A 13,836-nucleotide genomic window follows, 5' to 3' on the forward strand; every position below is an offset into this window, starting at 1 on the left:
AATGGATAAGAAAGCTGTGGTACATATACACAATGGAGTATTATTCAGCCATTAAAAAGAATACATTTGAATCAGTTCTAATGAGGTGGATGAAACTGGAGCCTATTATACAGAGTGAAGTAAGCCAGAAAGAAAAACACCAATACAGTATACTAACGCATATATATGGAATTTAGAAAGATGGTAACAATAACCCTGTGTACGAGACAGCAAAAGAGACACTGATGTATAGAACAGTCTTATGGACTCTGTGGGAGAGGGAGAGGGTGGGAAGATTTGGGAGAATGGCATTGAAACATGTAAAATATCATGTATGAAATGAGTTGCCAGTCCAGGTTCGATGCACGATACTGGATGCTTGGGGCTGGTGCACTGGGACGACCCAGAGGGATGGAATGGGGAGGGAGGAGGGAGGAGGGTTCAGGATGGGGAACACATGTAAACCTGTGGCGGATTCATTTTGATATTTGGCAAATCTAATACAGTTATGTAAAGTTTAAAAATAAAATAAAATTAAAAAAAAAAAAAAAAAAAAAAAAAAGAAAAGGCAGAGGAACCAGAGATCAAATTGCCAACATCTCTTGGATCACAGAAAATGCAAGGGAATTCCAGAAAAACATCTATTTCTGCCTCATTAACTATGCTAAACCCTTTGACTGTGTGGATCACAACAAACTGTGGGAAATTGTTAGAGATGGGAATACCAGATCACCTAACCTGCCTCGTAAGAAATCTGTATGCAGGTCAGGAAGCAACGGTCAGAACTGAACATGGAACAACAGACTGGTTCAAAATTGGGAAAGGAGTATGTCAAGGCTGTATATTGTCACCATGTTTATTTAACTTATATGCAGAGTACATCATGTGAAATGCTGGGCTGGATGAATCACAAGCTGGACTCAAGATTGCAAATATCAACAATCTCAGATATACAGATGATACACCACCCTTAGGGCAGAAAGCGAAGAGGAACTAAAAAGCCTCTTGATGAAGGTGGAAGAGGAGAGTGAAAAAGCTGGCTTAAAACGCAACATTCATTTTGATGTTTGGCAAAACTAATACAGTTATGTAAAGTTTGAAAATAAAATAAAATTTAAAATAAATAAATAAATAAATAAATAAATTAAAAAAAAAAAAAAACACAAACAAAAAACGCAACATTCAAAAAACAAAGATCATGGCATCTGGTCCCATCACTTCAGGGCATATAGATGGGGAACAACAGAAACAGTGAAAGACTTTATTTTCTTGGGCTCTAAAATCACTGTGAACAATGAATGTAGCCATGAAATTAAAAGACGCTTGCTCTCTGGAAGAAAAGTTATGACCAACCTAGACAGCATATTAGAAAGCAGAGACATTACTTTGCCTACAAAGGTCTGTCTAGTCAAAGCTATGCTTTTTTCAATAGTTATATATGGATGTAAGAGCTGGACAATAAAGAAAACTGAGCTCCAAAGAATTGATGCTTTTGAATTGTGGTGTTGGAGAAGACTCTTGAGAGTCTCTTGGATTGCAAGGAGATCATACAAGTCAATCCTAAAGCAAATCAGTTTTGAATACTCATTGGAAGAACTGATGCTGAAGCTGAAACTCCAATATTTTGGCCACCTGATGGGAGGAACTGACTCATGGAAAAGACCCTGATGCTAGAAAGATTGAAGGCAGGAGAAGGGGACGACAGATGGTTGGATGGCATCACCGAATCAATGGACATGAGTTTCAGCAAGCTCTGGGAGATGGTGAAGGACAGGAAAGCCTGGTGTGTTGCAGTCCATGGGGTCACAAAGAGTCGCACATGACTTGATGACTAAACAACAACAGAATCTGGACAAGGCAGTTGTTACTTCTGTCTGCCTAACCTACCTGCACTGTTCTCCCTCCTTCATATCATTTGATTCTGGTGCAACTGTCAGTTGTGACCCTGTCACTCATGGCTCCCACTATATAATATCAGACAACGAGTGCCTGGGTCTGATCAAGGAGAGCATTCTATTCTACTGGCAAAGACAACTCATCTTGGCGGAGAACACCTCACCAGGCAGGATGACTCAGAATCCTTTGGAAATAATGCATGGATCTTAAAAGTGAATCTTTTTCTGCTGGGGTTGCTGGCAGCTATCTTTCCTGCCACAAAGATTATCTGCAGCAGAAGAGAAATGCAAACATACAGAGAGAACCAGTACCCAGAGGAGACTGAGTGAGTACTCTGAAGACAACATTTAAGCACCTGAGCCGGTAATGTAAAACGCCTGACTAATATGAATTTATATGAACTCACCTAAACATTTTAACTTAGGGAACTAAATAATCCAGCATAGAGAGCAGTCTCCCACAAATAAAAAAACAGCCATTGTAATGAGTGCTCTTTAGGTCTTGTAATCTGCAGTCATTAAAATTGTGCACATAAATTGAATTTTCTATTCTTTTCATATATATTTAAAGTGACTGTGAATTAAAGTTTATTTCTAAATTTACATATAAAAACTTACCACATCATCTTTCACACAGGCTTTGTGTGTAACCAGTAGCCAGCAACAGTTTTGTTTCTGAACCTCAGAACCATTTACACTCTAAAATGAAAAAAATAACATAATTTAAGTTAGTCACATAATATTTAGAAAATAAGAAGTATAATGTGTAGCATATTTTGTGCTTGTGCTGTTCTTAGTCATTCAGTCATGTCCAACTCTTAGGCGACCCCAGGCTTCTCTGTCCGTGGGGATTCTCCAGGCAAGAATACTAGAGTAGGTTGCCATGCCCTTCTCCAGGAGATCTTCCCAACCCAGAGATCCAACCCAGGTCTCCCACACTGCAGGAGGATTCTTTTCCATCTGAGCCATCAGGGAAGCCCATTTTAGGCTTTCTCCTAAGAATTAAGAATCACTAAGAACAATTGAATAGGTTTTTGGGCAAAATTAAACATAAAACAAAAATGAAATGAAATGATTTGAGATAGAAAGAAACTAATTTGTTTATTAAGATAAAAACACTTAACATTTCCTGAAATATGGTCTTGTTTTTGTTAGGAGAAAAGGTATTATAACAAGGGGTTGTACACTAGTAGCCCGTAAGTTGTACTCTAGCTGTTTTATATGATTGGCAGAACATTAAAAACATTTTTTAAAATTCCTTTTGTAAGAAAGCACTGTTCCAGTCCCACACAGGACCTACCAGTTTTTACTGATGCCTGATCTGTTCATACCTTTCTATGTCCCTAGTCACTATAGGCATAAATTTGTGACCTCTGGATTAGACTTTATACGTAGCACCAAAGAGCACCAAAGAGCTAAGACTGAAAGTTCAGAATTTCAAGAAGGCAAATATTTTACCAGTATACTTTGCTTATTAACTGTAAAAATGTTTATTTGTCAAGTTCTATTAGGTACTTGTATATAAACAGAAGAAAAGCTATGACAAACCTAGACAGCATATTAAAAAGCAGAGACATTATTTTGCCAACAAAGGTCCGCATAGTCAAAGCTATGATTTTTCCAGTAGTCATGTATGGACATGAGAGTTGGACCATAAAGAAGGCTGAGTGCCAAAGAACTATGCTTTCTAGCTGTGGTTTTGGAGAACACTCTTCAGAATCTCTTGAAGAGCAAGGATATCAAACCAGTCAATCCTAAAGGCAGTCAGTCCTAAATATTCATTGGAAGGACTGATGCTGAAACTGAAGCTCCAATACTTTGGCCACCTAATGTGAAGAACTGACTCATTACAAAAGACCCTGATGCTGGGAAACATTGAAGGCAAAAAGAGAAGAGGGCAGCAGAGGATGAGATGATAAGATAGCATTACTGACTCAATGGACGTGAGTTTCAGCAAGCTCTGGGAGATGGTGAAGGACAGGGAAGTCTGGCTTATTGCAGTCCACGGGGTCGCAAAGAGTCTGACTTGACTGAGCGACTGAACAACAATAAATATAAACAGATCCTATCCTCAAGGACAGTTGAGAAAGGATACAGGAAACCACATGCACTTTCTATGCAGTAAACATGGTTTATATATAAACTGTAAATTTTTCCAACTAACTTATTGAAATAATTCCAACAAATTGAAACTGCTAGGACTAAAAATATCCAAAATTTATTGTTTTGAGTCTAAACTATAATAGATTTCCCCCTACTATATAGAGGGGATTTCATCAATCTTGGCTCCCAGTGTTTATGTGGGTATGTTTCCTAAAACTGTACAAATGTTAATATTGGGCTTCCCTGGTGGCTCAGACAGTAAAGAATTCACCTGCAATGCAGGAGGCCCAGGTCAGATCCAAATATGGTATTGTAAAGAAATTGCTTTTCGTTTGCTACTGTTCAACTCAGTCATCTTCTTATGCTTAATCCTTACTAGTCACTCGTGTTATTTCATTTTCTTCTTCTTCTTCTTTTTGTTTTATTTGTCTTGGTTTATCAATGTCTTTGTTACTGGTTTCCAAGAGCTCATTTATGACTAAGGTTAACCATTTGTCAGGCAATGAAAATGAAATACCATATTTTACTGTCAATTTACTATGACATTTTATATTTTGGTTGTGTATTAAAATATAGTCATGCTGTGTTTCATGAAAATAAATCAATCACCATACTTCCACAAGGTGACCTTTATACATTAGGTACACAGGAGACTTTGCCATCTGGCTTTGGAATGGAGAAGAGTTGTGCTTCTCCAAATAACTGATCTGTTTTCATTGAATGACCTCAGTCAGGGACTGATGTTTCTGATCTAATGCTGGCTGCCCTAAATCTTACAACCAAATGTGTGACCCACCTCTAGCAAATTAACAGTCTCATGGTATATTTTGAGGACTAATGCCATTTCTGCTTTGTCTTATCTATGCTCCTTTTATCCAGATTTTCTCACTTTTTATTTTCCTTCTTGTAATGCCTACTTGTAAGTTGATCCAAATTCTTCCAGAAATAAGGCAAAGTGAAACAACGTATAAGGTAACACATAAAATGAAAAGATGTTCAGGAAAAAGTCCTAAAGGTAGTTCAGAAGAAGTAGTCATTGCTTCCAAGTGGATGTGTGTGTGTGTGCTCAGGTAGGAAAGGGGAGTTTGGGGAGGTATGTCTCAGATATGCAAAGATGGGGGTAAACATTTCAGGAAAAATAAAGATGAACAAAGGCAGATAAATGTAAGAGGAAAAGAATAGTTCAGTTTCAGTGATTGGCTTAAGATAAAGAGTCAGAGGGGAAAAACAGCTGAAAAGTGTATTAGAGTATTTCACCAGGGCTTCCCTGGTGGCTCTGATGGTAAAGAATCCACCTGCAATGCGGGAGACCTGGGTTCCATCCCTGGGTTGGGAAGATCCCCTGGAGGAGGGCATGGCAACCTACTCCAGAATTCTTGCCTGGAGGATCCCCATGGACAGAGAAGCCTGGCCGGGCTACAGTTCATGAGGTTGCAAAGAGTTGAACACGACTGAGTGACTAAGCACAACAAAGCACAAAGTATTTCAGCATAGATGAGTGACACACACAAACTGTGCTTTATAAAGGGGAATCTGTTACCAGCGTGTAACTTGGTTTGGGGTAGGGAGACTGGTAGTTCAGTGACCTGTTAGGAAATCACTGCGTAAATTCAGGTAAGACAGGGCAGGAGAAATGAGGGAAGAGAGAGAAAGCAAGCCAAGCAATGGAAGCAAATAAGAACGAATAGACCCTGCTAACTTGGGAGACATTCACATGACCTGTCAGTGAGAGATCTAAAGAATGAGTTTACAAGCATGGTGTCTTGCAAGCTCTGAATTCAATCTTTTTTTTTTTAATTTTTATTTTTAAACTTTACAATATTTTATTAGCTCCGCCAAACATCGAAATGAATCTGCCACAGGTACACCCGTGCCCCCCATCCTGAACCCCCCTCCTTCCCCCCTCCCCACACCCTCCCCCTGGGTCGTCCCAGTGCACCAGCCCCAAGCATCCAGTATCGTGCATCGAACCTGGACTGGCGACTCGTTTAATACATGATATTATACATGTTTCAGTGCCATTCTCCCAAATCTCCCCACCCTCTCCCTCTCCCGCAGAGTCCATAAGACTGATCTATACATCAGTGTCTCTTTTGCTGTCTCGTACACAGGGTTATTGTTACCATCTTTCTAAATTCCATATATATGCGTTAGTATACTGTATTGGTGTTTTTCTTTCTGGCTTACTTCAATCTTAATGTTGTTAAAGTGAACACACAGCTAACTTTTATAGTGCACTTAATATGCCAGGCAGGGTGCTAAAGTTTTAAAGTTGTGTCCAACTCTTTGCGACCCCACGGACTATACAGTCCATGGAATTCTCCAGGCCAGAATACTGGAGTGGGTAGCCTTTCCCTTCTCTAGGGGATCTTCCCAACCCAGGGATCGAACCCAAGCCTCCCGCACTGCAAGCGGATTCTCTATCAACTGAGACACAAGGGCTTCCCTCGTGGCTTCCTAAAAATTACCAGAGTTGTAATAATGGAGTGGGCCACTAGGAGGCAGTGAACTCCTTAACCATAGCGAGCAGCAATCAACTGGTTAACAATGGTTTGTTAGAGCGGTCGACCAGAAGGGAGCCGCCTCGCCAGACTAGAAAATCTTTAAATCTCCTTAGTATTGAAAAAATTAAAATTCCCTTAGTGTTTACAAAAAAGAGTCTCTAACCCTTGCAACTCAACATCATTCCCAGGCTAGTAGTTTCAGCATCATTTGGGGGCTTGTAAGAAATGCAGATTATGCCCTAGCCTTGACGTATAGAATCAGAATATGTATTTTAAAAGTTCTCCCAAGTAATTAATAAACACATTAAAATTTTAGACACATCGGTTTAAGTAACGCTGTCAGTTTAAAGAGACCGAGATCACCGATCAGAGAACAAATTAGGCAAGCTGGGTTGGGGTGTTACATCGGGCGGGTGTAGGAGTTCCCGTCGTGCACACTACAGGGCAGGACTGGAAGGGCACAAAGGGTCCTCACCCCGTCTAGGAGGATGATTCGGCCAGCGCAGGAACTGGTGGTGAAAAACTGTTCTTGCCCATTTAGGAGCTGCACAATCTCTAACACGTCCTCGTCCACACTGCCCTTCCGGCTGAGGTCCGCTTTGCTCAGACACTGCGCCTTCCACCTCTTGAACTCTGCGCTAAGATCCATGCGACGAAAGAGTTAGGGTCTGGACTTTTCACGTTAGCCTTGTTTTCCCTGGAGGCAGCCATATTGACGTCAATGGTGGCCGGGAAGGTCCAAACTCCTTCCTGGGACCCGCCCCTGGGGCGGGGCGGGGCGGAGCCTGAAGCTGCTGTGGTCGGCCGGGGCCGGTCGGGCCCGCCTGCTTTTCCCGTGCAATCTCGGGGGACGCTCGCAAATTTTGATTTTCCACTCTAGAACCGGGTAAGTGGTTTTAAAAGTCCTTCAGTTCAGGATGAGGATTTCCCCAGCGCTCGTCCAAAAGGAACCGAGTTGGATTTTGGCTGCGTTCCTTTCCTGCGCCTCGTCCTCCCGGAGGACGGGGATGAGTTTGTGGCCAAAGTTACTCCGCACCGGGGGCTGCTAGTTGATCAGCCGTAGGTCACCAGGGAAGTTTGACTTACTGGTCCTGAGAGCCCGGTTTTGCTTACTGGCAGGGTCCGCGTTTCGGGTCCCACTGCAGGGCGCCCACCCCGCAGCCTCTGCCTGCCCGCCCCCCCCCCCCCCCCCCCCCCCCCCCCCCCCCACTAGTTTTCCCCTCGGCCTGGGCTCTGGATTCCTGCGGCCTCTCGCGGCTGCTGTGACCCGCGGCCACTCGGGTTCGGGTTTCCTAGGGCTCCTTCTCTCCGGTCTTTCCTCCTGCTTTGATGACATCTTGGAGAGAATTGTGTAGACCCCTTCTACCCCGCCATGACCCTCATCTAGAAGACTCTTCAAAAAACAAAATTCCCTGTTAGCACGTCGTTGGGTATTTACACGTTTCTAGAGGAGACTTATCTCAGTGACCAAGGAAGGTGTATTAATGATTCAACCACTGAAAGGCTAAAGTTTGGACTGATTGTCAGCAACTAGTGGAAATGGCTTCCCACGTGGCACAGTGCTAAAGAATCCGCCTGCCACCATAGGAGAGGTAAGAGAGGCAGTTTTGATTCCTCACTTGGGAAGATTCCCATACAGGAGGAAATAGCAACCCACTCCAGTAATCTTGCCTGGAAATTTCCATGGACAGAGTAGCCTGGTGGGCTACAGTCCATGGGGTCCCCAAGAGTCTGACAGGACTGAGCATAGCACAGCATTAGTGGAAAATGGCTGTGTGATTCCCACTGAAACCTTTGGGACACTCGGTGAGTGTCTGGTCAGCAGTAGTAAATCCCACGGAGCTCTGCTCCCCCAGGGCGGGAAGAGCCTGACCAGTTAGTTCCACCCAATCTTTTCTTCCAGACACCTGTAGGGGGTTAGAATAACTATCTGATCAACTCCTCCTTCCCTCCTAATCAGAAGTGGGTACTAAGAGCCAGGCCCATGAAGTAGTATCCTGACAAGGTCATTCAGCTAAAAAGGGACTTTTCTTTGGCTGCTTTTAATTAAAAAAAATTTTTTTCTGGCTTAAGAATAAATGATATTATGAGTCATTCTTGATCAACCGTAGCACATTTATAATGTTTGATTCTCTTTCCAAGTTTTTTTTTTTTTTCTTGTTAGAAATTCTTGAAAAGTACGAATTTTTAAAAAAATAATATGTCTTTGCTTTGGCTTTGTGAATCGATCTGTTCATTCTATGTGAGAATATATTTCCAACTTTTTCCCTATCCCTTTAATTTTCATTTAAACCAAATGGATTCAAGCATAGCTTGAAAAAGATCAGTGTTGAAGGAAGAATTTTAAATTCTGTATTTCCTCTATTTGCAAAATATGGTTGGCAACATTTCGTAGGTTAATAAGTAAAACGGAACAATAAACCAAGGTGCTCTGATTGAAAGTTTATATTTGATAAATAGAAAAACCTGCTAAAGTACATTTTAATTAAAAAACACAAGCAGCGTGATGAGCCTGATGCTGATTAAATGATTTACTGTGAATAATAGAGCTTATAGCCTGTCAGGCATGCTCTGAAGCACTCCCCATGTGCTGCTGCAGTTCATCTTCACAAGGGAGCATTGGCCCCATTTTATAGATAGGAAAATTATTATTATTTATTATTATTATAGTTTTCCTGAAAGAATCACATTCTGTGTATCTCTAGTAGATCCCTTAACTTATGGGCATTTGAAAAATTTCAGACTCAAAGCAGGTGTCTTAATCATAAAATGTAATGCTACCTCCAGGTTAGCTGAATTTCATATCTCTAGCTCAGTCTGTCTCACTGTCATCATTATAAATTCTATCTCTAAGAAATTAAAAGGTCTTCTCTTCCAATATTTCAAAGGGTGAGATGAAAAGGATTTTACAGTTAGGGGGAAAAAAATGCCCAATAACATTTAAGGTGTTGGGCTTCAGCTCTGCTTCAGTGTGACCCTGGTGAATCTCAACCCCTTAGATGTTTCCTCATCTGTAAGAAGGATGGTGATTTTATTTCCAGTTCTGCATACAATTAAATGGTGGTTTTAGTAACTGTTTTCTTCTCTACCTATTGTGAAAATTCTGTTCAGTTCAGTTCAGTCGTTCAGTCGTGTCCGACTCTTTGCGACCCCATGAATCACAGCACGCCAGGCCTCCCTGTCCATCACCAACTTCCAGAGTTCACTGAGACTCACGTCCATTGAGTCAGTGATGCCATCCAGCCATCTCATCCTCTGTCATCCCCTTCTCCTCCTGCCCCCAATCCCTCCTAGCATCAGAGTCTTTTCCAATGAGTCAGCTCTTCGCATGAGGTGGCCAAAGTACTGGAGTTTCAGCTTTAGCATCATTCCTTCCAAAGAAATCCCAGGGCTGATCTCCTCCAGAATGGACTGGTTGGATCTCCTTGCAGTCCAAGGGACTCTCAAGAGTCTTCTCCAACACCACAGTTCAAAAGCATCAATTCTTTGTCACTCAGCCTTCTTCACAGTCCAACTCTCACATCCATACATGACCACAGGAAAAACCATAGCCTTGACTAGCTGGACCTTTGTTGGCAAAGTAATGTCTCTGCTTTTGAATATGCTATCCAGGTTGGTCATAACTTTCCTTCCAAAGAGTAAGCGTCTTTTAATTTCATCTGTTAATGGATGTGAAAGATGTGCTGTTTAGAAGAAATCAGGTATTGCAAGGGTTTGCTGCTGCTGCTGCTGCTAAGTCACTTCAGTCGTGTCCGACTCTGTGCGACCCCATAGACGGCAGCCCACCGGGCTCCGCCATCCCTGGGATTCTCCAGGCAAGAACATTGGAGTGGGTTGCCATTTCCTTCTCTGATGCATGAAAGTGAAAAGTGAAAGTGAAGTCGCTCAGTGGTATCCAACCCTCAGCGACCCCATGGACTGCAGCCTTCCAGGCTCCTCCGTCCATGGGATTTTCCAGGCAAGAGTACTGGAGTGGGGTGCCATTGCCTTCTCTGTTGCAAGGGTTTAAGAATAATGATTACTATTTTAACAGTTTTTTAGCTTAGCACCTATATTATAAAGCAAATGATGATCCTGTAGGTAGTTGAGGGGGTTCAAAGGCAATGAATGCATATTGGAGCCTGAGCAATCATAGTGGCAAGGGCTCAGCAGGAAATAAGACCACCAGAAGCAAAGTAGAAGTTAGAATTGTCAAGGTCATGCCCTGTTTCCTTATGAGCTCCACAGGTTAAGGGGTAGTACTGAGCAAGACCGGGCTGGGGGTGGGGACTTCTAAATCCAGGATTAAGGGTGAGTCTCTTCCTTTGTTCTTTTCTTCCAACTTAGCAAATGTCCAGATATGAGGGAAAAAATGTATGTACTATATATTTTTGACAGATCCTATTTCAGGGTAATTTTGCTTTTATTCTGCAGTTTTTTGAGGGTACTAGTGATGTCTGTTGGTGAGAAGATAGATGTGAGAGCTTGAAAGAAATAAATAGGGAGGAAGTAAGTAGATATTGAAAGTGGAAAGAGAGCTATACCTCTTAACATGGTGTGTGTGTGTGTGTGTGTGTGTGTGTGTGTATGTATGCATGCGCACAGGCATTGAAGGCAGATAAGGGCAGAATGGGGAGAGTCTGGGGCTTGTTATCCTTGCCTTCTGTGCTCTCTGTGTGTGGCACAGTGCCTCCCTTATAGTTAATGTTCAAAAATGCATGTTGAATGAATAACAACCAATGTTTGGTATTAGTGCTTTGTTTGCATAGTTCTCTGGACTGTGAACTCTTTGAGGTTAAGGACTTGATTTTACAACAGTTCCATAAATATTGTTAAATCAAAGATGACTATAGGATTATAGAACCAAAGATATCTTAATGAATACAAAATTGGAAAGGAGAAACTAAGGGGGAAAGGAATCATGATATCACTATGTATAGAAGTAAACATTTGCTGGGTTCTGTGCTTCATACCTACCCTGGATCTTGCATAGTAACCCCGAGTAGAACTCAGTTTTCAGATGAAGAAGCTCAAAAAAAGTGACTGCCTTGCCCAAGGCCACATGGCTAGTAAATGATAGATCTGGGATTCATACTGAGAGCTGTCAGATTCCAAAGCCCACACTCTTTTCACAACACCATGCTGAAGACAAAAAAGAGAACAAAAGAGCTATGTTCTTATTTTCAGAGTAGAAAACTCTGGTCTGTACAACCTTTTCTTTTTCTGTTTTATTTTCTTTATATATGTTTTCGCTTTCAAGTCTTAAGAAATACTCAGCTTGAGTGAAGATCCAAATAGAAAGGCAGGAGTGAAACTGCTGGGTAGGTTCGGCATGGCTGCCTGTTCCGCTGTCCTAGTTCCTGCACGGGCTTCTTACCCTAGGACTGGTCAGCTGCTGTGCAGTGCGTGAGGCTTACACCTGCTCCTGACCCCACCCCCTTTTTTAGTAAGAATACTGCCCTTTAGGCTATTTCATTGCTAAACAGCCTTTTAGCAATGGAGAGTTTATTTTCGCTTCTGTACTAGGTACTATATTAAATTATTTTGAATAAAGGGTTTTAAAATGGCACAACTTTTGGTTAATTATATCAAGAACTTTCCATTAATAACACCATCAAAGTGCTTTGATTCCCCTCACACATGGAAGGGCATTTTATAGTTAGCATGAGCCTTGTTCCAAGGAGTCCTGTGTTGGGCTTCAGTACAGTGAAAGTCTGAATTCTTTCATCTCAACTCTTAGTTTCTGCAACTATTTTTGATGTTTCAGCTGCTTGTGATTGGTGAATATGATTACTCCAGAAGTTAGCAAAGATGTTCCTGGTGGTGGCAGAGTTTAGCAATATTTGGTGTGGTTAATTTCAAGAAGTTGTCATAGCAGACAAGCAAAATTATGGAGATCAGACAAAGCCCTTTCATTACATCTCTATAGATGTAAGATTTCCAGTTACCCAATTCTCTGTCTATATATATGTTCTTTACCTTTCTAAGCTTATTTTAACTTTGAGTTTTCATTTCAATATTTACAGTGGTAGAAGAGAAAGGGTAACTATAAATTACACTTATGATTTACAGAGGATTACACTTAAAGCAGTTTTTAGCTGTTTATTCTTTTTTGTTAAAATGAACGAACTTCATAAAACTAAATGTTTCAGCATGGATAAATTTCAAAAACTTAATACTTAGAGGAAAAAGCAAGTTTCAGAATTCAGTACAATATGATCCACTATGATTATAAACTTTATTTATAAAGTTTGAAAACATGCAAAATAATAACAATAACACATACTGTTTAACAGTGCAAATACATGTTGCAGTGGAATTATATCCTGCCTGAGAAGTATGAGCTCTGAGTTTATGGGAATAGTTACCTCCTAGAATTGTGGAACAGAAATGGGTTTGGAGACAGTTAGAGGAGGCTTCAGTTATATCTATAATACAACGTTTTAGGTTTTTACAGTGGTAAGGTTTGTTAAAGCTGGGTAGCAGGTAAATGTTTATTGTATGTTTTATATTTCTCTCTATATCTGAAATATAATCTAACAAAAGAAGATCTGTTTATCTAATGTTAAGAAAACTTACATTAGCTCCTAGAATTTCCAAGATGTTATAGCCCAAGCTTACACAAAATGAAACCTAAGATAATTGTATCATGCATCGTCTATCCAGATGTTTTTGTTTGTATGTTTGATTCCCTTGTTGAAAGCACTGAATCCCTACAGGAAATAATATGAAGCATTTTGCTTTGTAGCTGAAGGATTTGTAAGATGAAAGGTCCTTAAACATGAAATGAGATCAGTGGTAAGCTCATGATTTAAATTGTTGTTTCAAAAATTGTTTGATCTTCCCCCTCCAGGGGGGAAAACACAGTGATAGCCTAGATACAATATGACAATATGTTATTTTTTTTTTTTAGTCTCTAGATCACCATGGCAACTGGACAGAAGTTGATGAGAGCTATTAGAGTTTTTGAATTTGGTGGACCAGAAGTGCTGAAACTCCAGTCGGATGTTGCTGTACCAATTCCAAAAGACCATCAGGTGGAAATCATTACTTATAAACAGGCAATAATTATACTGAATGTATGTCTCTAGCACATGAAGTTATTGTTCAAAAGAATGATTTATAAGGACATTGCTTTAGGACGGACCCTGGAAAGGGGAACGGCAACCCACTCCAGTATTCTTACCTGGATAATCCCATAAACAGAGGAGTCTGGTGGGCTACAGTCCACAAGGTCACAAAGAGTCAGACACGACTGAGCTACCTTCATTTCACTGTACTGTTTACACCTTAAGCTCTGACAAAGAGAACATATAATTCTAACTAGTGAAGTAAATGTATAAAAAGAATGAAGTTGAAAATCATCTGTGTAGTGA

General features: G+C 40.9%; 2 protein-coding genes across 2 annotated transcripts in view; one reads left to right on the forward strand and one right to left on the reverse strand.

The window, feature by feature from the left end:
• Positions 1–7,217, reverse strand: part of TYW3 (tRNA-yW synthesizing protein 3 homolog) — a 30,985-nt gene extending 23,768 nt beyond the window's left edge. The window contains exons 1-2 of the mRNA XM_006046235.4: positions 6,957–7,217; positions 2,493–2,573 (exon numbers count right to left, since the gene is read on the reverse strand). Of these exons, the coding sequence (XP_006046297.3) occupies positions 2,493–2,573; positions 6,957–7,130 (255 nt within the window). The 5' untranslated portion in view covers positions 7,131–7,217. The remainder of the gene's footprint in view (positions 1–2,492; positions 2,574–6,956) is intronic.
• Positions 7,218–7,224: 7 nt separating this feature from the next.
• The window catches only part of CRYZ (crystallin zeta), a 28,730-nt gene continuing 22,118 nt past the window's right edge, over positions 7,225–13,836 (forward strand). Inside the window, exons 1-2 of the mRNA XM_006046237.4 lie at positions 7,225–7,367; positions 13,374–13,497. Of these exons, the coding sequence (XP_006046299.2) occupies positions 13,387–13,497 (111 nt within the window). The 5' untranslated portion in view covers positions 7,225–7,367; positions 13,374–13,386. The remainder of the gene's footprint in view (positions 7,368–13,373; positions 13,498–13,836) is intronic.

This window comes from Bubalus bubalis, chromosome 6 (genome assembly GCF_019923935.1).
Source record: "Bubalus bubalis isolate 160015118507 breed Murrah chromosome 6, NDDB_SH_1, whole genome shotgun sequence".
Taxonomy (NCBI): Eukaryota; Metazoa; Chordata; class Mammalia; order Artiodactyla; family Bovidae; genus Bubalus; species Bubalus bubalis.